Raw genomic sequence first — 25,884 nt, forward strand, 5'->3', positions numbered from 1 at the left:
TTGAGGGAAAATGCCAGCAACATCGATACAATTTGAGAGTAAAAGGTCACTCTGATCTTAAGACCCAGCATGTGTGTTGAGTGCGTTGTTACCTGGATATGTCCCCCCAGTACCACTCGGCCTCTTGCAGTGAGCCTCCTGCTCCTCCGTCCTTGGCGCCATTGCTGCCGCCCCCTCCCACCCCGACCGACGAGGGCGGCTGCGGCTTCGCTGGCTTCGGAGGAAGAGCTGGAGGAGAGAACGAGACGACACGTTATTATTGTAGCCTGACCTGTTTTGTGTGTGTGTGTCTGTGTGTGTGTGTGTTTTCTACAGCTCTGCGGCAAAGTTCAGCCATCCATCCATGACTGCAGATGGAGAGGAAGCGAAGCATTGTTACACCAAGTTCAAACTCTCCGCATATGTCATCACTTTGGGATTTTTTTTGCTTCGTTCGACCATATATACACACGCACACATTACACCATAAAGGATAGAGATTTTTTTTTTTCCAGTCATCCCCAGGTATGCACACATACTTCACATGCAAATTATAACACAGGAGCAATTTATATCTCAACACAAATGCAGCAGCGGTGCAGCTGGTGACCCGTGTTGTTATTAATTACACAGGCAAACAGTAGCATGGCAAATACAGCCCATACATCATCCCAGTAATTATTCTGTCTGTCATGCAACACACACATACTTAGGAGCCTTAATGCAGAGTAAAAGCTTTCGGCTGCCTTTAAGACATTTCAGATCCTGAGGAGGGAGAGGGAAGTTTGTTACAACTGTCAACACTCTTGTTTTCATAAAGTTTCTCCTGTCTTTGAACTCATCCTCCCACTGAGCTGCTGTAGGGAGGATGTAGGGAATCTTCTGTAGTTCTTATCACAGCAGACAATGTTGGAGATCCAACAGAAACTTGACTGTTACCTTTTGGTTTGCAATCTGCATCATATCTATGACCGACGCCAAGGCATTCTAAACAGATTTGCGTCATTTAAAATAAAATGTGAATTGTTTTTGTTGGGTCCACAATCCACAAAACCAGACATGCACATTGATTGCCCAGAGCCAAAGGATGGCATGGACTTTGTAATCTTGTTTATGCATTCATGGAACAGAAATCAAAAATTCTAATTGGGACAGTTTTTGACTTTATTTGATTTAGGCAAAGTTGTTGTACAGCTGCTTGTGTTTAGACATCACTAAACATTTGAGAAGTTAAGGTTTTTTTTGTTAAATAATAAAAAATAAAAAAAAAATCTGAACCAAAACTACAGGCACTATAACACAAAATCCCAAACCATACGTAGTCCGTCAACTCTGGACTGATGGCAGCTTTAAACCTTTTGGTTTTATGAATGTGGGGAGGCCCTTTGTTAACATTAAATAACAGCCTCTAGCTTTACATTTGGAAAAATAATAACAAAACCTGAGCTAAAGTTAAATCCAGCCTGAGTGAATGCCAACAGCCTAACAAACAGAAGCTCTTGTGTTTGTTGCCATGCTGTGTGCCAAACGGAGCTAGCATGAATATGACCCACAATACCAAAAACATACACATATATATATATCTCTATATTGGAGCAGAGCAACGTTTCAGAAGTCTCCAGGCACATCTGGATACAGTTTAAGGAACAGCAGTGCAATTACTGGAACGAACACACACACACACAGGACAGCGTCCCTTAAAAGAGGGAAAGTCCGCTGATGAATGTACCCTGAAATGCCACCGGAGGAGCGTTTTCCTTCTGCTGGAGCGTCATGACATTCTGGCTTTACCAATTACCAGACGACACGCACACATGGATGACAGAAACAGACAGGGGAATTCCCACAATGCACAAGGAGAGCGGAATAAGGCTGGAGAAATGAAAGCCAACATGACCTCTGGGTGTACGTGCAGTAACATGGCCATTACTTCACCCACGACTCTACTGTTCATGGTACATACGGCTGGACTTCTGGCTTCTTTGTTTGCGTCCTACTGCTGTAAATCACATTAGTAACTGAAGTAGTAGTAGTAGGAGTAACTGTCATTAAAGCTGTTTTGACTTTTTGGCCACTTGGGGCAGCAGAGCAAGCTCAAACACTGACATGTAATACAAACTTAATATGATCGAGTTATAGGTAGTTTAGGGCTGCAACTACTAAACATTTTAATTGTTGATTAATCTGTCGAATTTTTTACTCTATAAAATGTCAAAAAACGGTGAAAAATTATGATCTTAGCTTTCGTCCCCAACTCAAAAGGTATTGAGTTTACTGTCACAGAGGAGAGAAGAAACTAGAACATGTTCACATTTAACAAAGCTGACAGAGAATTTTTACTTTTTGTTCATTAAAAAAATACTTAAACCAATTAATCAAATTCCCGGTTGACTTATTAGGTGTCAACTAATCAATTCATCTTTGCAGCTCTAAAGTAATGACAAGTTGTAGTTATGGCCAACAAGTTATCTTCTTAACCAACCTTAACACGTATTATATTTAATCTACTTTAAACTCTGGTTTGGACATTAATGTAAAGCATGTATATTTCTTTTGTATAACATGTCAAATAAACACACACACACACACACACACACACCTTTGTTCTCCTTCACCCCTCCCTCTCTCCTCCCTCGTCTTTCACATCGCCACGGCGATCGGCCAGTTAGTCATTCAGTTAGTGCAGCTAAAGCTGTCAATCTGCAGCTGCACTGTTCCCCTTTGTCAGCACTTTATGGACTCTCTCTAACACGCACTTTACACACACGTTTGTTTCACTATCTTTGTGGGGACCCGTCATTGACATAATACATTCCCTAGCCCCTTACCCTAACCTTAACCATCACAACTAAATGCCTAACCTTAACCCTTACCCTCACCATAACCTAATTCTAACCCTAAAACCAAGTCTTAACCCTCAAACAGCCCTACGAATACCCCCCCCCCCCCCCATAGGATATATAAATATTTTGAAACTTCAACACAACTGACACCTGGTCACCAGGCTGCAGCTAAATATTATTTCGCAATTAATCCAATCATTTTTGGCTTAATTCAAAGTCCATAAAATTTTACGTATATCTTTAACTTGCTGAAGTTGTTTGAGCAACATTTCAAGCTTCTATTTAAAAAAAAAAAAAAAGTATTTAATTGAAATTGATATGTATAAAAAGCAGCAAATCCACAAAACTAAGAATAGTACCTAATAAATGACTAAAAGTGATGAATTGATCATTAATTGTCATCATCATCAAAAGAACCATTACTTCTCGTTTCTGCACTACGATGACAAACAGGACAATAAACAGGAGCAACAGTCACATCCTTTGTTGCAAAAGTCCATCGGAGACACCTCCGACACACTGCTCAACACTTTAACATCTGTCCTGCATGAAACAAGTCAAACTCACTCATGACAACCGTCCTACCAAAGAGGACAGAATGTGAAAATGTCATAAAATATGAAAGATATTAGTGTTACACAAATGCATTGTTTTAAATCTGTAAAAAAAAACAAAAAGTCACAACTACTGCATAACATTCTGAGAGAGCGCAAGGGGGATGGTGAACAAAGGCGACCGTCAGCGCAGCCTCCCTCCCCCTCAACAGACAAAGGAGCAACACACACACACACACACACACACACACACACACACACACACACACACACACACACACACACACACACACACACACACACACACACACACACACACACACACACACACACACACACACACACACACACACACACACACACACACACACACACACACACAAAGTAAGGAGTTGCAGGTGGTGTGTGTGTGAGCATCTACAGTACGGGGGTGTGTTTCAGCGTCACGGCTGTGGAAGCACACACACACGCACCTCTCACACATGGTGTTGCTTAACAGCGTACGACTTTAGTTTTCCAATCCGAGTCCAGATTGCTGCAACAGTAGACGTATATTTTGTCCATAAAATGTACATCTAATGCAACATTTTTGTCCGACCAAAATCAAAAAAAAAAAAATATTAAACATACAAAAACAGAGAAAGGCAGAAATTCCTCTCATTTGGAACCAGAGTGTTTGGCATTTTTTGCTTGGTAAGTAACTTTCTGGGGATCAACTGCACTAGTTCCCCAAATTGTAGGGTACAAATGCAAACTAACAGGGGAAAGAATAAAGACACACACACACACTTAGGTTGTGTGCTGAAAGAAGAATCAAAGAAGAGGGGATTGCAACAACATTAAAGCGGTGAAAAATAGAAAACGCAAAAAGTGTGAAACTAGTAAATAAATACACAGATTGGAACAGGAAAAGTGAAGTCTGAGAAAGCAACCAACGACAAACAAAGGCAGCAAATACACAAAAGACCACATCCTTCTCTTACCGTCCTCTACCATCGTACTCTCTGTTAGCTGCATGCTGTCACTCGTCTCTCAGCTGTTTCCCTCCTCCCGCCTACTCTTTCTCTCTGTTGATTTCTCTCTCTCTCGCTCGATCAGTCTCTCTCCTCCTCCTCTACCTCTACCTCCTCCTCCACCGCCGCCTCCGCCTCCTGCTCAGTCAGACTGAATAAAAGAGCGAGCGAGGCTGAACCTAAAAGACAGAAGACGCGCGAACTAATCCCCGCACAGAGGCCCGCCCCCTTGGCCAATCAGAAGGCAGCAATGGGGGCGTGCCTCACGAGAGAAAGAAAGAAAGAAAGAAAGGGAGGTGGAGTTATCCGGTGGTATATCAATTCCTTCTGGGACACCCCACACTCAGAGACAACCGCGCAGCAGCGAGCGCTAAATCAACAGGTCGTCTCCTATTGAACACAGTGACACTGGCAGCTGAATGGGTGATTAAGAGACTCCTTTATTCACTTATTCATAGTTTATTTCAGGCAATAAATATACAATGTAATCCGACACATTGTCACGTGATGATACGTTCTATTGTTTTGTCCAACCAACAGTCACAAACTAAAGGATAATTCATTTAAAATGATATAAAACCGAGAAAAACAGACGATCCTCCCAGCTGACAAGCCGCGAAACAAACAATATTTGGTATTTTTGCCTTCAAAAACCCTTTCGCTACAACAAATATGAACACAGCCAAAACACATTCAACCAACTGCCAGTCCGCAAATATAAATATCACTTATTAGGTCTACGTTTTTGATCTAAAATTGAAAAAGTACTTCCAACATTTTCCCATAAGAATGTCACAATTTGACTCAACATAGTGTAATAAAAGTCTGCTCTCACGTTGTACCTTCACACAGACCATCAGAGTTTCTTGAGAAGGAAAACCTTTGAAATATTTTAGGTTATAAGCTCTTTTTGGCTTTATAAAAAAAAAAAAAAAAAAAAAAAAAAAAAGTTAAAGAGCTATGAATGAATTCATCATGTCAACCAGATCCATCTCCATGACAACTGAGCAAACTGTATCCGCGGATAAAAAAAAAAAAAAAAACCACTTGTGTGATACGTTTGAAAGCTCCAGAAGAAGCTAAAGTAAGTGGACCTTGAGTCGGGACTCTTTCGTCGAAGAACTATTTCGAAGATCAAGACTGAATTCTGATGCAGACTCGGTTATACTTTTGGATATTATGTTTAGTTGTGTTCCGATTATGATCCTGATAGAACGGCTCTCATCATGTCAAACCGACCCTGCGGATGATGATGTGTGTCTGTATGTAAACAGGCTTTGACATCTCCACTGTGCATGCTGTTTATATCAACAGCAGCAGCTCCACACTGCTGGTTTTGCATAAATTAGCCCGTTTATGAAATCACAAAGTAATAGCAGGGCTGTGCAATTAATCAAAGTAAAAAAACGATTATTTGTTTGACGGTTGCACTGTTTTTTAAGTTAAATAATTGCAAATCTTTTCAAAAGACAATGAGTAATCATGTTAAATAATCGAGATGAGTGAGTGAGTGAGTGAGTGAGTGAGTAATATATATGTGCTTGAAAATATCTGTCAAAAGGATTTTTTTTGACCACTTGAAGGCAACTTGATGCACTTGAGAAATGTGTTCCTCCAGTGTAATTTCCCTCTGCAGGTGAGTGCACTCCTGTAGAGTAATTGTTTATAATCTGCTCCTCATTATGGGCCGAGTCAGGGCTGGTTGATGGCGCACGATATTAACAAGAACATGTTTGATAGATAGATAGATAGATAGATAGATAGATAGATAGATATATATATCCCAATGTCGCCCATGCGGGCAAATTGCATTTACAGATATTTAAATTGATGCTCAGTGCAGTGACAATGACTTATGACTCATTTCTTTTTGCTCTAAATTATTAATTTGGAAAACAGAATTTTGAAAAAAACAATATAATATGATCACGTCATCATTGAACATGATTGACAATGGACCTCAACAAGCAGTTAGTGGATTACTCACTTAAGAAAAGGCAGCTGTGCTGCTTTTATTGTTGTCAAAGTGACATTACTGTTGCATAACAAGGTGGTCTAAAGTTGCAGACAGCTTTGTCAAATCTGCCCTACATTATCACAATTTCCCAAAATCAAATGCAAACATGATGCAAACTGTTATAGAACTGTATCAGTGCAAACTTAAAGCCTGTGCAAGTTGATTTTCATGCTGGGTAGGTGTGAGTAGACACTACCTGGACGGTAGGAGAACTGGGAAGTAATGTGCAGTACATGGGATTTACTGTAAATGAGGCAAGAAATGCAAAGAAGGTTAAGACGACTCAGTGTGCCATACACACACACACACAAAAGGTAGCTTCGCCCTCCCCCAGGGGTGGCAGTGGCACTCCACCTGTGCTAATGACGACACACACACACGACTAAATGTCACTGAAGCTCTCACGTTTCAATTCCAGTGTAATAAATATTATAATGAATGACTGTAAGGCACTTGTCTTCTCCCGACGTTTCTTCACTTCTCTCCTCAACCCTTCACCATCCCTCCGTTCATTTCTTCCACTTTTCTGCCTCTCCGTCACCCTCTTTTCCTCTTTCAATTGCATGTCAGTTATGTCAAGACAAAGACACTCGGCATACGTTGACGCACAGACGAGCTGAGTCGGCTATACAAATAGGATGACAACACACACACACGCACACACACACACACACACACACACACACTAACCCAAATGCTCTGCTAAGCTAAGAGATACTGCGCCAACCCACTTCACTTGGCCTTCAATATACCTCAAATTAGAACTGACTCGAAAATGTATGAAGCATATTGTTCTCCTTGCTGGTACAGACTTCAGAAAATTCATCCTGAATAGAGTTTGAATGACTACGATCTAATGGTTGAAATACTTTCTTTGATAAAGCATCTTAACCTCAGGGGATTTTTTTGTTGTTGCATTATCTCTCCAACATGCCGAAGATATGACATAATGCTGCACTTTGTGGTGGGTGCAGAATATGCAGTACATGTCAATAGATAAATGCGGGAAGAGAAAAGAGGGGGAAAAAGGGGACAGAGCTACCGGGCAAACTGCATTCAACAGCGCCTCCTGGAAACAACAAAACGTCCCACATCTGCGCCATGATCCATTCAACGCACCGGGGGGAGAAAAGAGGGGGGGGGGGGGGGGGGGGAGTCAAATGACAGTGGCACAATTGCCGAGGAATGAATGAATGAATGCAAGAATTAAACATATTCAAATCTGGATGACAGCTTGCTAGATAGAGGCACAAAGTCGTATAAATGCGCGTCAGCGAATGGTTTTATGATTATGAAATGTTCGGGACCTTTTATTCCCGGTTTCCTTCAATGTTCCGGACACCCTCTGTTCTGTTCTCCGTGTCCCATCCCCCCGGCCCTTTCCCGTTGTCGGCACCGGGCAGAGCAAATTTCGGGATGATCCGGATGGAGCTGGTTGATTTAGACTTTGAATGAGGACTAAAAACAGTAAAACTGCGCAGGTAGTTGCACCAATGTGTTTCTGGTTTCGAGGAGCAAATTCGGCTACAAAAGAACTGCGTTGGTGTTTATTGCATTTTAGTCCAAAACGATTTGGGCTGCAATTTCTGTCACCTTTGCTATTTATTTATCATATCACATTATAAGCAGATGGGCAGAGGAGGATTTCGGCTGCCTCTAAACACATACTACATGGGACTATTGTCTCCAAATGTGTCTGTGAGTGCAGGTTTGGAGAGCTGCAGCTAACGTTACTGTGTCACAGCAGAAATAAGCACGTAAATGTACAAAGGAGCATTTCTGCTAAAACGAATGCACCGGAGATAAAGAACCACTTGTAAATTATGTTTAAAGCTTTGCCAGTGGTGCCGAAAACTGTTATTACAGCCGAATACAAAGATACAATGTCGCTAAATCATTTTTTTTATTAAAAGCTCAAGTTACCAGCTTCCCAGTAACGTTTTAGCAAAAGCAGAATAGTGCGAGGTTGATGTCGAAACTATGGCAGTAACGTTAATGATGCACTGCCAAAAACCAACAAAAAATACCACTTTAAATGAGCAGACACTATGAAATCCCTCGAGAAAAAAAACGACCCAAATGTCGGTAAGCCAGCCGGTGGGGGGGTATGAGCAGCAGCAGGATGTAACATTACGCTTTAAAAACTTTCCACCAATTCAAACAGAAACCAAACCAAACGCTACACCTCCTCTCCTCTCCAGCTAGCTCGAGCCCAACTACCATGTTTGAATATTAGCGTCGCAGGCCTCCTTAATTACCTGGCGGTTGGTCCATTTCCAGATAAAATATCAGCTCTGTGGAGTAGGGCATCATCACGTCCCTCCAGTCTTCTTCCTCGCCGGCTTTTTCCGTCGTCCAGACTGTATTATACATTGCTTCCGTGTGGCTTAACCTGACAATCTTTCTCCACAAAAAGGGGGGGAAAAGCTTATAAAATGCGAACGGGTGTCAAAAAAACTAACCGACGTTAATGCTAATCTATCTACTTGAGACTTCTATCTGAATTCCTGCTTCAGACTGGAATAAATAGACGAACTGTGTACAGCAAGCACCGGGCTGCGACTGCTCCCTCCGACATAATAATAAAGTTAATAACTTAGGGCTCTTCATGGATGCCCTCTATATGTGTATATGTATATAAAAGCGTCCTTAAACGATGGGAAAGTAGATGCCAGCTCTACATTTCAGTCCCCTTCCTTCTCCTCCGCTGGTGCCTCCGGCTTGCTACCTTCATTTTAAGAAGAACTCTGACAAGAGGAGGCTGGCAAAGGCTGACAACGGCTGGGACAAACCACTGCGCCGAGCCTCACAGGGGTGTGACAATTTAACTCCCCTTGTGACACACTTAAAGTAAATACAAATATATCCTTGGCGTAAGAGATATTAACATAAAATAAGTAACAACTTATCTAACATAAAGAGGAATATTATTCCACTCACCCATTCTGCCTGTGTTATTTCAATTCTACGTCCCCCCCCTTGGTTAGCCCCTTTCTTTCCCAGTCCCGCCTGTGATCGAGCCTCTGTGCGCAAGCGCAGAGACTGAATTTGAAAGCCAATAGGGAAATAACTTCAGCCGCTGAAGAGCAACTTACAAATTCGGTGGTTTTCCAGTCAGAGCCTTACCTTCCTGCTGACTGACTATGTCGCTACAAACTATTGGCTCTCGCTACTGCTGCAGCTACTTTGGGATATGACATAGCAGTCTACATGAATAAGTAGCTAGCCTACCAAACATTCAAATCACACATGCTTCACGTTTTCCCAAAGCAGACCTGAATGATTTTACATTTCTGAACGTGCTTTTTCTACCATACAACCAAACCAACATTATATTTATCCTACTAACAAGTATTGTGTGTATCAAAGTGTGATAGCCTATATCTTATTCCTATGTGCCATAGAGCTCATTGTTGCACTGGATGACATGTTCCTTCATTACCATGAACAGACACACTTTTCACTCAATCCCCCACACAACGTCCAGCTGCCCCAAATACTCACTAGATCAAATGTGAATCAAACAAATGCACTATTTCCTTCTGTTTGAGTAACATTTGCTAAAGTGCCCAGCAGTTAGGAAGTAGGAAATAACACAGCCTTTAAAAAAATGAAACTATACATTTGTGAGCCGTTCAATAGGAACCAATGGGATTTTTTGACAATAGGAATAGATAAAATAATGCTAACCTCGTGTATTTTAGTGGAGGGACTTCCCAAATGAATATACTCTTTCAGCTGTGACAACAAAGGTGGAATACACAAATCAAGCAAGTTTCAAGTTGATTTTCATACGATAGTGAAATGAATTCAAACCGTGGTCGACTGAAAGGTATGACAAACATTCAAAAACCCAAATAACTACAATGTGGTTTGGGAAATGGTCCTCAGCAATGTAAAATAAAAACCCACGCAATGAGACAGAGACTACAATGTCTCTGAGATTATAGATTAGATGTACCTTTAGTTTGGTTTGAGCTGTAGTGTCTCTGAAACCTTGCCTGCTCCTGAGCTGATCCTATAACATGACACACTTCATAAACTAGCTCATGATAAACGTACAAGACCTTTGTTCCCAAAAACAGTGGAAATTAAATATACCCTGTTTGATCATAACCCCTTTTCCGCTACAGCGATGTGTTTTCAGAGCTAAAGTTTGTTTGTTCAGTGGGCTCGTTTACGTAACTCCAGTGGAGGAAAAGGTGCCATTTACCTCGTAAACCAAACCGCCTACAGTGAGGTAAGTACAGTTACAGTAAATGATATGAAAGCTTAAACATAAGCTTAGGGATGCAAGAGAGGTGCAAACATGTATTTAGGAAGCCTATAACACAGGGATTACTGCACACACACACTAAAATGGATATTATGGATTTACAGGATTGTGGGTTTAGCTGTGTTTCAGGACTTGTGTGTATGGCTCCTTATTTTAAGATATATATATATATATATATATATATATATATATATATATATTTGTATTATTATATTATATATTTTTTAAAGCTGTTCTATCAATATTTTTATATTAACAATGGATCAAATTATGTTTTATGGGAAAGGGGTCCCTCTTAGTGACGAAAGCACAGAGAATTATCACCCGACTCTTCAGTTCCCCTCAGCTCTACAGAGCATTTTAGCGTCTTTCAGCTCATTCTTTTGGTTTTTATGGCCCACAGCTTTACTGTTTAGGTTGACTCTCACGGCTCTCATGACATTGTTTTTGGCCGCAGCAGGCAGCAAAAAAGTTCTAAAACCCGAGTGTACACTACCTGCTCAGCACCAAAAGGCAGAGGGACAAGCCACTAGCTGTTAAAGAAGGTGAAACATATAGCAACTAAAGAGCCAGATGTGCGTGCCATGATTGCCAAATGTCTGTTTGCCATATCAACTTAAATTATGATAATACTGTATGTATATTTTTTCATTGATTCTTAGGACATTAGGAAGTAGTGTTGCTTTTTTTCGACAGTGCACCTGCTTGTTAATTGATGGCGGATTATGCTGCTTCCAGTGTTGGTGTTCTCTCTCTGTTTGGGTCTACTTGGGTTGTATGCATTTTAGATCAGGACTATTTTGGATGGGTCTCTTTGGTTTTTAAAATTCTTTTTTTCAAAACGTGATTTTCTATCTGCTGAAGCATATTCTGGGGTGTTCTGTGCAAACAAAATTGGGATTACAGTCTGTTTAAGCTGATTAATTATTTTCAAAAAAATATGGGCATTTTTGAAATTAAAAAATAAATAAAATAAAATTAACCTTTGACCCTTTTACTCCCTCTCTCCACTTCTATTCCTGTGCCAAGAGCAGAAAGCGGAGCACTTTTGAGATTTACATAAAAAAAGAACAATGGCATCATTATAATCAGCTGCCCCCGAAGCATACAGTGGAGACCCAGACTGGCCCAGACTCCCAATCATCCACATGGTAATCTCCTGTTAACAGCCTAATATCAATACAATATCTTTAGATGGGGGCTGCTGCCACCAGTAATTACAGCTGCTCTGTCTATCTATCTGTCTGCCTGGTGTCCTACTTGGGTCTGCCCCCCAATCTGCCATCCATCCATGCAGACACCCACTGAACTACCCACCATCTATCCATCCGTCCATCCAACCAACCACTTCCTAAACTTGTCAGTTTCTTCTGTCCATCACAAGAGAAGAAGAGGAGCATGATGGTTCTTTTTGCCTAAATGTTAAAATAAAATAAAATAAAATAAAATACAGGGGGTCTGGCAGGAATGTCAATGTGTGTGTGTGTGTGTGTGTGTGTGTGTGTGTGTTTTTCACAGATGGCTCGTGCCGGACACACAGCCCAAAGCTCCTCTCTGCAAGTGTGTCAATCAGGTTTAATTGCTGCTGTCGCTCTGTGTGTGTGTGTGTGTGTGTGTGTGTGTGTGTGTGTGTGTGCGTGTGTGTGGCCAGGCAGATGGATCCTTAACAATGACACAGGAACTGACTGCCCGTCGTCATACAAAAGAGAAAGAGAGAGGAAGGAGGAGGGGCAGACGGAGGGAGGAGGAGGACGATGGGAACAGCAGTATTAATCTGCGCTGTCCCCGGCAATCAGCACACTGCTTACCATTTAACCTTCTTAACAATAGAGCCGTTTGGCATCAAGTGGTCTATTTGCATAGCATATGTATAATCACATATGAAGCATTGTCACATATGAATCAACCCCTCCCATGACTCCAGATAAAACTTCAAAATCAAATTACGTTATGTATGTTTCCATCCATTGGTTTCAGGTGTTTTTTTAATATCAGCATAAAAAAAGACAAAGTTTGGAAATCTTGGCAAAGTGGCTGGCAGAAAAAAAATTGGAATAAATGCTGATGTTGTGGAACCTGCTTCTCTTCATTTTCGTACTGCTGTCACTTTTATGTGCCTCCACCCTGCCAAAAAGACTATAATTATAAAGGGAAGGTGTGCCAGGCGGTACCACATGTTTACTAATTGAAATAACACTGGTGCAGTGCCCGTTTAAAACTTGCCTGTTGGGAACTTGCTTGGCCTCTGGTTGCTGCTTGCAGCTTTCTGGAGAAGCGTTCATCCAAACAACTTCGCACTCTGCACTGTGCTTTCTTGGGTCCAGAGTAGTCTATATACACGACATTCCACTTCCGGGATTGCTCCGGTGCTGCCGGAAATATTGCCGGATGTCCCTCGTTTAGGCCGGATATCCATTAGCCTTCCGCTTCCTTTGTGTTGGCATTTTAAACTCCGGTGGATTTATGAGGACTAATGGTTGACCTTTTCTCAGATCTCTGCAGTGTAAATCCAGACAGCTAGCTAGACTATCTGTCCAATCAATAGTATGGGGTGATGGACCAGAGTTACAGAGTGTCTCCCCTGCTTCCAATCTTTATGCTAAGCTAGGCTAACCATGTCCTGACTCTAGCTCTGTACTTAACACACAGACATGAGATTGATTTCCATCTTCTCATCTCACTTTCAAAAGCAAAGCAAATAAGCATATTTTTTTTATTGTTCAGTACTCCTACTTTAATACATTTTACTGATAAAACGTCTGTACTTTTACTGAAAACAAACTAACATTAAATGTAGGTTTCTGCATATTTTTACATTGTGGTTTTCACTTCTAAATACTTCTTCCTGTTTGTGTTTGCAGGCGAGAACCAGGGAAGAGGATTTGCGTGTGAGTACTGCATGAGAGAGAGAAGCTCAGGTGATCTTCTGGGAATCAGGTGTTGAGTTTGCCATTTCTGTCGCCATAGAGACCAAAACGGCCGTCTTTTAAAGGGACTCTAAGCACAGACAAAGGCGCTGTCTGAAAGCTCATATCATATACCACCTACTGATTTAATGCACCAGGAAGCACACATCCAGTCACACACACATTTTTAAGCATGAAGGCACGTCAAACCCAAAGTAACACACTCTTTAACTTCTTAAACTTTGATTTTCTTTACAAATGTCACCTTACTGTACATAAATATGTTTTCCGCATTGTGTGATAACACACATATCCTACATCTGTGATTCATTTCATACACAAGTCCCCCAAAATCCATCTTAAAATTGTAGATATCTTTGCAAATTCAAGCATCTTTCCCAGAATTTAATTTAACAACTTTTTGGCCATGAAGCTTATATTTGAATTCATGGACCCACTTGTTTGTCTATCAGGGTTTTGTCTATCGTGCCTCAGTCTGGCAGATTATATTTAGATTGTAAAAAAAGCAGACATAGTTTCAGAGATATCCGATGTCTAAATATGTCCCTGGAGTTCGTCTGAGTCCATAAACTTCAACTGCTGCTGTTGGTCCATAAGAACAAGCAGTTCGGTAAACTAGATGTAATCTGTGTTCCCATGTCTGTGTGTGTGTGTATGTGGACAAAGAGGTTTGTGCCTGTTAGGTTGGGCATTGTCTATTTGTGCATGTGTGAAGGACATTCAGGCCACCTGCGCCCCAAGCAACTGCTTCCAAAACCCACATCATATCATTTTCCACAACCACAGAATAAAATCATTTGACTCAAACACTTTTTTTTTTTTTTTTTGCAGCCATTGTACTTTGAGAAATGAGATAGAAAGCCAGATGCTGTGAGGAGGGCGCCACGCTTACAGGGCTGAAAGGAGCTATCGTGACCCTCAAACACCTGTGAAACACCAGTTATCTACATCAATGTTTGTGTGAATGAAGGGGAAATGTAATCCTACAGTAAACAATTAAGATTTTAGACAAAAGTGTTCTCCCAACAGATTGTGTTTGTCTCTTTTCTGTTTCAACATGATGATGCTCTAGTGCAGTCATTCCCAAACTGTGGTCCGTGGAAAAGCAAAATAAAATAAAATAATAGTTTTTTAACCTTCATTTTACCAGGAAATTCCCATAAAAATTAAGAATATGTATATTGATATACAATTTTGTCAAGTTATTGTGTGATAACTAAAATAGGCTAGTGGCGCTCGGCCGTGACATTCAAGTCCAAACTCTGAAGATTAATAATCCCCTAAAATCGCCAAAGATTTTGAAATTTTGACTATATGCAAGTGTTCTTATTACTGTATAGTTTAATACTCCATTGCTATGGAAATAAGCCTGTTGTTCAAATGAACCTGATTATGCCCTCGGGCGCTTGAGTAAATAAATAAATTAAATATGTGGCAGCCGTTGTGTGCAGTTAACTTTCTTTTAACGAGGCTGTTGGACTGATGAGATGACCAGTTATAGTTTTAGTGCTAGTAGGCCTATTAAGAGGTGCGGATTAATTCAGGTAGGACTGTGTGTAGACATATTTTATTATGTGTATTATGAGGTGGTCCATGAACATTCTTGATTACAAATAGTGGTCCACACACACAAAAAGTTTGAAAACCCCTGCTCTAGTGCACAAAGCCAGCAGCAACACAGAAGCTGTCCCAAGTCCGGTGATATGAAGAGCAGCCACTCCAACCATTGCAGACAGTTCCAGCTTAGTTATTTACAAATGTTGGTTAATTAGAATTTTTTCTCTCTCCGACTCTGCCAGTCATCTGCGTCCATGTGTCCCATGTGTTGCATGTATACACAATGCCAAGTGAGAGGGAAAAAGAAAGAATGTAGCTGATGTATTCCATTAGCCTGGTGGACTAACAATCAGAAATAAAGACAAAATGTACGCACATGGGTCTCAGGACGGGTATGGGTCTCAAGTTTGCCAGTCATGCTAATCGAATGTGTGTGTTTGTAGCTTGAAACAAGCTAGCGCGAACCGCTGATTAGCTTACAACGCTAGTATTCGGGGCACTGGGAAAGTAAAAACAAATCGCTATTTCTATACCACTAACAAGGCTCAAAATAGCACCACACTTCCATGGTAGCATCATGAGGGTCCCTACATGTAAACCGAAGCATTGAGAACTTTGTAACAGTGTACAGACAGTTTATTAAAAAGATAGTTTAGAAAGATACGGTCAGGGGCCATCTTGGGAAAACAGTCATGACCAGTTGAAACACGAACGCCGTGCAACCAGTAACCAGTAACATAGCTCTAGCAGGGCGCTCGTGTTTTGACTAGTCATGACTGTTTTCCCAAGATGGCGCCTGTACGTATACCCGAAGGTATGTTATGTATGTAATGCTTATTAGTAGACATCAGTTTGGAGACATATTTATTGTTTTTTGCTGGTCTTTGTGTTAACCCTCCGTTGACTATATTTTGACAATTTCTACACTTTATTGACGCTATTTTGTCGCTTTTGACTCTTTCTTTGACATTTTTAACTTAAGCTTTGGAGGCATTCTTTGACACTTTCGACGCACTTTCCTCGACGTAGGCCTACTCACCTGCTGTCCTCCTCTGGTTTGCCAGTTTGTAAAGAATAAAGTATAAATTATTACCTAATTATATGTCACATCTAGGCTTCTAGCTAACTTCATTCAGTTATTTTTGGAAAATTTGGTTGAAAGAAACTCAAATTTCTGAAAATTTGAAAACGAGTCATATTTCACAGGAGGGTTAAAAGAACAGCCTTTGAAGTGGCATTCGGAAATGGAGCACTATCAGTAACATTTTACTTTTAATATCCATTTGAAATGTGTCAACAAATGGGCCCATGTGCAGTTTTCAGTCTTGTGTTCTATATGTTTATTTGGTGCCCTGAGGGGGCATCTGTCTGTGTGACTGTGTGTGTGTGCTGTAATAAAGCAGTGATTCAGAAAGAGACACAATAGTGTTGTATATCTCCCTGACGCGTTCCCCGGTGTCAGGGAGTCACTACTGTACAATCAATCAGCCACGGAGCATGCGGTTAAACCGGCTTTTTTTTCTTTCAAAAGGAAAAAAAAACACAGATTGAGCATGTGCTGTCATGGGAGAAACCGAAGCAGTAGACTGAGAGAAGAATGGATAGAAGGAGGGGGAGGAGGAGAGATCCTCGTCTGCTTGGCTACAGCGCTAGACCGAAGCAAACGATCCCGGAGAGACAGAAAGAGGACGCCAGAGGAAGAGAGGAAGGGAGACGGAGTTCCATTTGTCCTGAAGTGGTCGGGACATGTTTGTCTCGTGGAAATAACAGTCCATAAATATATGAGTGTGTGTGTGGGAGGATGTTTGTCTGTACAGTGATGATGAGGCTGTGCTTTGCTCACTGCCTGCTCTATTTCTGGGCTTATTATCCATGGCCCTCAGCGCTTTTCATATTTCGTCTGCCGCTGTAATAACTAGAGTGGAAAGTACAATTTAACTGGAGACACAAATAGGCTGCTAAACGTAGACATCGATGGAGTGGGGTCTGGGAGAGCACACACACACACACACACACACACACACACACACACACACACACACACACACACCCCCACAGAGAACAGTTGCATAATATGGAACACATTCACATATATTATGAATAAGCGTTTTTTGGAAGGTGAGGTGGCGAACACAGTGTGGCATTCGCCCACATCCCTGCTACAATTATAGTTGAAATGCACAATGTGACTGAACGGTCACCTTCGTGTTCTCTTGTTGTTTGCAACATTAGATTTTCTGTTGCTGTTAATATGGCGACATTCACAACGCAAGACACACCATCTCTACAGACTCATGTTCTGCAGACAGTCTGTATTTGGTCAAGATCCCAAAGTTCCCAAAGATACCAAACATATCGGACTCAATTTTGTGGGAAATGTGTGAAAAATGATGCAAAAAATATTTAGAATATTTTATCCAGTCCTCCAAACCATACGTCGATGTTGATATTTAATTCCTACCCTCTAATACGATCCACAGAAGCGTTAATTAGCCCCCTTAGCGTTGGCAGGAAATCAGCCTTATATCTAAACCAGAGAACATAACGGTCACGGTCGTTAATGTTGTGAAACTGTCACAGTTTGGTTAGGTTTAGTCACAAAAAGTTAGTCACTTAGTTATGTTTAGGTACCAACACTACTTAAAGCTTTAGTGCGTAACTTTTTGATATTAATGAACGTCCGTTACATTCAAGCCATTGCCAAATGAGTTGCTACAAAGCTAATTAAGATCATCAGCTCCACACAACTCTCTCTGGATTTCTCAGTATAACTATGTTCAGAAGATTGTGGCGTCCGGTGACTTTCCCATGCAGAAGCTCGAGTGAAGATAATGACCTCTTCTGAAGAGTCCATCATGTCTTTTTAATCCTCCGTGTCCTCCTTGGCTACTAGCAACTGCGTGGAGGAGGGGGTGGGGGGGCTGGTGCACGATCACAAAAGGCTTGTATCATGTGGACGCGCCGACAGTTTTGTTGTCATTACTTAGAATACCTCATGGGGGAGACAGAAACTACGCACTATAGCTTTAAGACCTGTTTTAGAAAGTTAAGAAAAAGATTGTGGTTTGGGTTCAAATCAGATGTTACTTCATTTCCAGTTATGCATGTGACGCAGAATGTGACAAAACTCTGTTTGTTCCGTAAAGTAAAAAAAATATATCGATGTTTACTTTTATTTTCAAACGGAACTCGAACCCCCGGTCCTCCTGCGTTTGTTTGACCTATCCACCACCCTAACCTGCCTATTTAAACGGACATTTGCAGCTCTTACACTTTGCCACATTACTTTGTGCTTTGCTCCCGTCATAACGGCTACGGCCACTAGGGGGGCGCTGTCACTATAAACGAAAATCAGTCCTAATTGCTGTTTGAAGAAACAACTTATTTGGGCGTTTTTCGGTGAGAAGACGGTCTCGAATATTTATTTTTGATCCGATGGTGCATCCATGAGGAGTGCTGGGTTGGGTTACCTATGGACTCTGTGTGTCTGTGCGTGCTGTAGTATTTCTACCTGCAAAGGACTGTATGGAAATATTCACATTTAAGAAGCTGGAATAAGAGAATTTTAATTTTCTTTTAGAAAAAATGACTCAAACCACTTCATTGACTATCTAAATAGTTGGTAATTAATGTAATAGATTGATCTTTGCAGCTCTAGACTCATGTTTTGGAGACAGACTGTCTTTGGTCAAGATCGCATAGTTCCCAATAATACCAAACACATCAGACTCAAGTTTGGGGGAAATTTGTAGAAAGTGATGCACAGAATATATGGAATATTTATATTTGATATTATATAAATATTTGAATAGTTATATATATATATATATATCTGATAGTGCATCCATGAGCAGTGCTGGGTTTGAATAATCAACTGAACAAAAGTGTTAATGACAGTTGTGTGTGCTCTTGTATTTCTACCTTTGTAGGACTTTAAGTTTCAAGGTGCATCGTTCTGCAAAGGGCTGTACCAGGGTTAAGAATTAGGATGAGATAACGAAATGTCTTCTGTCACCGAGGGTCCTCGCAGGAATAGAATTGTATGTGTGTGTGGGGAACATGCAGTCATGGTGTCAGTGGGATCGAGCCACTGCAGTGAGCCATGCGGAGAGGCCATATTTTCTGTTACTGCACATATGGCCACTGAAACACTGTGGATGACACAAACAACCAGAACTGCTGCTGCTGCTGATATGTGAAGGATACAAATGTCCAGTCCGGTGTACTTACTGATGGTCATGCTTAATAAAACTGGAATAAACCAGAAATTGAACAGAAATTGGACCATACAAATTTAATTTGATTTAAATCCAAACTAAAAGTTGGGCCTTTTTGGACTTGCAGCATCAGTGAAATAGGGACATGCGCTTGTTTGTTAATAATAATATATAATAATAATAATGTTGTTTTCTTGTGTGTGGTGATTCTTTCTTGAACGTCTGGCATTGAACAACCTGTCTTGTGATGTTCACATCGCGCTGTAATAAAGAACCCTTCCTCATGATGGCAAAAATAATTACTTGTTAAGATTAGGTAGGCAATTATGTTGACAACAAAGTAACCTTTTTGTGCATGTTATAGGTTTACAAAGTGAAAAAGCCCAAAGTCCCCCCCAAAGGGACTTACCATCTCCAACAGAAAACACTGTTCACAAACTGCTCCAAACAGCTCTATTGTAGTCCAGCCTTTACTTCAGAGACAAACGTGGTCACTTTGGAACACACGTTATAATGCTCGCCTAGCTGCTAGCGCAGCACGCCCTCATACTCTGCTTCTGACTGGTTAGTAGTCCTTACTGTCAGGGCACGCCCTCATACTCTGCTTCTGACTGGCTAGTAGTCCTTACTGTCAGGGCACGCCCTCATACTCTGCTTCTGACTGGCTAGTAGTCCTTACCTAGATACTGCGCATGTGCGACTTCCAACAAAGATGTTACAGCAGTGAGAGGTCTCGCTCTGTAGCTAAAACAGAGAGCTCAACACACAGGGTGAAAAGAGGAGCTGCAGCAATGTGCAGTACAACAAAAATATGGAGTTTTTTGAAAATGTAACCATGTAAACCTATTCTGATATAACCTCTAAATACAATTATGAACCTGAAAATGAGCATAATATGAGCACTTTAATCAAATCATTTTTACCCACATCCTCGATTGACCTCATGCCGAGTACAGTAGTTCACTGCTAACTTGTTCTTGTGGAAAAACTGATTTCACAAACATTTATGCAAAAAAAAGATTCACAGCTATAAGCTACACATCCAGAACAAAGACGTTCAGGAGACCCCTGCTAAGTACATTTCTTCTGAGTGAATGAACATCTCCGGGGGTAAGACCAAGTTTGGCCCTCATGTCGTCCTCGGGTCAAATTTGTTTGACGTTTCCAACGTTTCTTTATCAGAAATATGGGTTTCTTTCAACCAAACTGCCCAAAAATAACATGGATGGTTCCATAAAATGCTAAAATAAAAATGAATGATCACTACTTTCATTGACTTTTGGGGGGGGTTTATTGAATTTTATAGCATCTGTCATTTTACCGGATCAAAATCTGTGATAATCCATAAACATATATTCTTCTAATCTTAACAATTAAGCAACAATAATTAATAACTTTTTTAAACTCAAAAATCAAGCATAATTTATATAAATGAGGTTTATTGACCATGAATTCTAAAAAAAAAGTATAAAAGTAGTTGTAATGAAGTTGCCTAAAAAGATGTAATACAGAATTGGGTGATCATTTTTTACTGTATGCTTTATAAGCAGGCAAAACAGACCAGGGAGGACAAGTGCATGGTCGACGGGAAGACAATATGAGGGTTAACCATCATGGACTACATGCATGTAGTTCACATCGCAGAGGCACGTTTTATCAGGCCTTTTGATCTATCGCTGACTCCGGTGGATCCTCTCTCTTCCTTACCCCTCAGTCACATTAGCTACAAGAGACAGTGACTAAGCGGCAGGCTGCCATTCATTTTCAATGGGAGTGGCCGTTTGTCAGCGGCAAGCTCGTCGCTTGTCGAACACGAGCAAGGCGGGGCCAAAATAGACAAGAAGTCTATTTTATGCAAAAGCTGAGCTAAGTGAGTGCCAATTGGAGTGAAGGCAGCGTGAGGGCAGCGTGTCGTATGTACGTTGGTTGCTCGAGTCGAAGAAAATCATTCAAGATGGCGGAAATGCTTCAGGACATCGTATTTCTGTATATATCTGATATGTTTGGCATTTTATCTCATATATTTTGTTACCCCTATCGAGAAATAAATACTTTTAAATCCAAAAACATTGTTCTTGTGACTTGACGATACCTCTGAAGGACCGTCATCTTGCGATGCCCTGTACCCGGCTCACACTCACCTTTTATCGGCAAAACTCAACTACCAACTGCCGCTGATGAGCCAGACAGTTCACGGAGCTCTGTAGCCGGCATCACGTGACCAGCCGACAGTCGCCTAATTTTGTAGGACATCATGTGTCATCATACAAACCCGTTCATGAGAATGCATTGGGTGGGTTCATTCCTCTCCTGGCCCTGTCTAATCCTGTCCACCTGTGCAAACCCAGGCTGTCTCAGTCACAGTGCAGGCAGACAGGCAGAAGTAAAGTCTCACAGTAACTAAAAGGATTTGTATTAATTATTGAAAACACCCTGCTGAGAAACTTGTCTTTGTGTCTTTGCAGTCTACTGTCGCCGTCTACTGTAAAGCAGCTGATTTAAGTGTTACTACGCATGAATATATAACCATAATGCTTTTAAAAGTGCAGTTTTCTCCAATAAAGGCTGACTTCAGATCAGGAACCTCGCAGGATCCTTCAGATCTACAACATTTTCGTGATATGGAAGTGCTAGTACATCAAGTCATTGGGCTTTCGATGGGAAAACTAAGGAATTCACATGCTATAGCTATGATGATGATGTGTGATAATTTGTTCAGCTGGAATAGTCATGTGGGAAATAATTACAAGATCAGGAGTAAAAGTAATACGGTTTTGTGAAGGCAAGGTTGAAACACTTCAGAACATCGTATTTCTGTATATATATGATATGTTTGGCATTTTATCTCATGTATTTTGTTACCCCTATCGAGAAATAAATACTTTTAAATCCAAAAACTTCGTTCTTGTGACTTGACAATACCTCTGAAGTGACTTGTAAGACCTAGGGGACGTGCTTGAAGGTAGCACCAGAGAATTTCTATTTACTTTGGCCAAGCAACCAGGAGTAGGCTAGGCACACCCAGGAACGCCCATCAAGTGAGTGCGTATTGCTGTCTTTTGTATACAAAATACAGCTAATGTGACTGTAGGGTTAGCCCTCCTGATCCATCCTCTGTCTTCCGAACCAGTTGACTAATTTTTTATTCCAGGCTGTTCTCATGACCCATTCATACATATAGCTACGAAAAGTAAACATATTTACTGCTGTCAGCACCAAATTAGTGTCGCATTGCCAGACCTTCCTCCACAGTGCTGCAAGGAGGGTCTGGCTAGTCCACACAGCATTCCTGGATGGGAGAAAAATGTGCTCTGGTTTATTGGCATTTCTTTAAACCAATCATAATCGTCTTGGGCGGTGCTAAGCACCGGGCAGAGCCACGGCGCCACTGCAAAGTAGCCTCGGGAAGGAACTTGTTTTGGTGATACATGTGTACGTTCAAAAGTTGATTTAGTCAGACAGATAGTCTAGCTAGCTGTCTGGATTTACCCTGCAGAGATCTGAGGAGCAGTTAACCATAGTCCTCAGAAATCCACCGGAGGTTAGAACGCCAACACGAAGAAAGTGGAAGGTAATGGAGATCTGGCCGAAAAGAGTGACATCCGGCAGAATTTCTGGCGGCACCGAAGCGATCCCGGAAGTGGAACATCGTGGATATAGACTAGCACCACATTGACTGCTGCTGTATAAGAACTCTGTGGACCGCGTAGAGAGGAGGTCGGGGTGGATGTTTGGGTCATAAAATGAGAGCGGAGTTTGTTCCCGGGGAAAACACAACACTTTCACCCAGGAAACGAGAGTTCTTTCCTCTGGAGTGTTTTAATGTAAACCACAATCTTTTTTCTAAACTTAACTAGTCATTTTGGTGCCTAAACTTAACTGTCGTCGCTGCATGCCGCTCAGTTGTTGTCGGCAAAACTCAACTACCAACTGCTGCTGATGAGCCAGACAGTTCACGGAGCTCTGTAGCCGGCATCACGTGACCAGCCGGCAGTCACCTAATTTTGTAGGTCATCATGTGCATACATTTTCGTACAATATCATACAAACCCGTTCATGAGAATGCATTGAGTGGGTTCATTCCTCTCCTGGCCCTGTCTAATCCTGTCCACCTGTGCAAACCCAGGCTGTCTCAGTCACAGTGCAGGCAGACAGGCAGAAGTAAAGTCTCACAGTAACTACAAGGATTTGTATTAATTATTGAAAACACCCTGCTGAGAAACTTGTCTTCGTGTCTTTGCAGTCTACTGTCGCCGTCTACTGTAAAGCAGCTGATTTAAGTGTTACTACGCATGAATATATAACCATAATGCTTTTAAAAGTGCAGTTTTCTCCAATAAAGGCTGACTTCAGATCAGGGACCTCGCAGGATCCTTCAGACCTACAACATTTTCGTGATATGGAAGTGCTAGTACATCAAGTCATTGGGCTTTCGATGGGAAAACTAAGGAATTCACATGCTATAGCTATGATGATGATGTGTGATTATTTGCTCAGCTGGAATAGTCATGTGGGAAATAATTACAAGATCAGGAGTAAAAGTAATACGGTTTTGAGAAGGCAAGGTTCGAAATAAAAAAAGGCAATTTTAACATGGGGTCATAATGAGTTATTATTTGCTTAGCCTACATTCAGAAAATCATAGGCTGCACCTCATGTCTCGACTTCTCGGTCCTCGGCTGAACCAGAAGTTGTTCTGTTCCTCCTCGGTGAAGGCCGTCTCAAAGCTCTTATTTCTGCCCCAAGGAACGAGGAACGAGCATCGAGGAGGGATCATCGAGAAGCTATAGGCGAGGAAACACCAGAGCAGCCTTCCCGGAACCCGTGCCGCTGAAGGAGTTGCTAACTCCGACCAAACACCTGATGTAGTCATATGACTCTTCAGAGGAAAGGACGTCTCATCCCTCTACAACACATTTGCTCGTAGCCTCTCTCCTCCCATGATTTCCTTGTGTCTCTCACCGACCATGCCTCCTCGGTGGGAGGGACTAAGACGCTAAAAGGAGGCAAGTGGAGGACTCGAGGAGGCAATTTAAGGGCTATGAGATGCACCAATATTAAGTTATACCAATGTTTTTTTTTTAGAAAGAAGCTCTGGAATAGAGACATTTTGAAATTTGGGCTAGTGCTAGCTGCGGCAACGTTAGCAAGGAGAAGTTCCAACAGAGTGAACAAAGTAGGCAGACAACAATCGGAGAATTCTCCAAAACGTCCAATCACTGACCACAGAATAAGGTAAATAACAAGTCTGTTAGTAAATTTCATTGTGAAAGATATTGAACCGCTTGCTGCAGTGTCTGAAGACGGCTTTAGGAACATCATCCATTTTTTGGAAGCTGCTTTATCCCGACATACTACCCTGTGGAACACACCGGTACGAGGAACTGTGAGCGCAGTTAGCATCCAATGTTAAAGATCATAAGATCAAGAGTTTTTCGCTCACTGCAGACCTACTTAAAACTTACTTGTTGTGTTTGACAAGAATTCATCAGTTATTGGGTGAAAACATAAATGGTATATCTCTCGCTATTAATAGACTACTGCAGTGATTCCCAACCAGGGGTACGTGTACCCCAGGGGGTACTTCTGCTGTTGCCAGGGGGTACGTGGAAAGATTGTAGAGCTCTAATGCTGTAATTTGAACATGTTGGAATTAGGTTAGATAAAACTAGCTAGCAAGCAAGCACAGAAGTTTAAACAGATAGCTAAAAGTAATGGCTAAATAGTTCAAATGATTAGTTATAAGTAATGTACTGGCTACATGTTTGAAATAGTTAGCTAAAAGAAATGTTAGTGGATAAATGGTTGAAATATTAAACTTCACTCTAAGTAGTGGTAGCCTAGTAGGCTAGTAGTAGTATTGCTGACCAAACCAACCTTATTATTGACAGTTAGATTTTATAAAAACTTATTTTATGTAATGAATAGTGTTATACATTTGGAACACACATTGGGTTAGGGTTAGGATTAGGGTTAGATGAAGGGGTACGTGAGTTCATCTGACAGGGCTGTGGGGGTACCTCGGACCAAAAAGGTTGGGAACCACTGGACTACTTTATGGGAGTGGTTGATGACTACTAAAGCAGTCGTGAATGACCTAATACCTACAGATAGAAATAGTCACATGGGAAATAATTATTGGGCGAATGCAAAATTGAAAATGACAAATGGCATTTAAGTACAGGGCCAAGACTTATTTGCTCAGCTTAAATTAAGAAAATGATATTCACACATATCCAGAGACAGGCTCTGGAATAGTCATGGGGACATAATAACAGCATTGGGACTAAGAGTCACGGGATCGGGTAAAGCAAGAATGTAACTGACAAAAGCCATTTGAGCACGGAGCCATGATGTGTGATTATTTGCTCAATTTAAATTCAGAAAATCATATTTATACTGTACGTTCCCAGGAACTTTGGACAGAAGCTCTGGAATATCCACATGGGAAATAATGATATAGGCTACATTAACAGGATTGGGTGAAGGCAAGATTGAAAA

The 25,884-nt window shown here is 41.2% G+C and overlaps 1 protein-coding gene and 1 long non-coding RNA gene across 5 annotated transcripts in view; both read right to left on the reverse strand.

Moving 5' to 3' along the window:
- The window catches only part of pik3r3b (phosphoinositide-3-kinase, regulatory subunit 3b (gamma)), a 287,621-nt gene that overhangs the window by 5,520 nt on the left and 256,217 nt on the right, over positions 1 to 25,884 (reverse strand). For 2 of the 4 annotated variants that reach the window (XM_036007026.1, XM_036007027.1), the window contains one exon: positions 93 to 228. In XM_036007026.1, the coding sequence (XP_035862919.1) occupies positions 93 to 228 (136 nt within the window). Of the gene's footprint in view, positions 1 to 92; positions 229 to 4,359; positions 4,566 to 8,664; positions 9,153 to 25,884 lie in introns of those variants that run through there. The other 2 variants (XM_031309414.2, XM_031309415.2) reach the window with 2 other exon arrangements.
- Positions 9,814 to 25,287, reverse strand: LOC116057000. The gene is made up of 3 exons (XR_004106710.2): positions 24,925 to 25,287; positions 23,259 to 23,262; positions 9,814 to 9,824 (listed from the first exon to the last, which is right to left on the reverse strand). It is a non-coding gene; the product is annotated as an uncharacterized LOC116057000 (long non-coding RNA).

This window comes from Sander lucioperca, chromosome 11, assembly GCF_008315115.2.
Source record: "Sander lucioperca isolate FBNREF2018 chromosome 11, SLUC_FBN_1.2, whole genome shotgun sequence".
NCBI lineage: Eukaryota > Metazoa > Chordata > Actinopteri > Perciformes > Percidae > Sander > Sander lucioperca.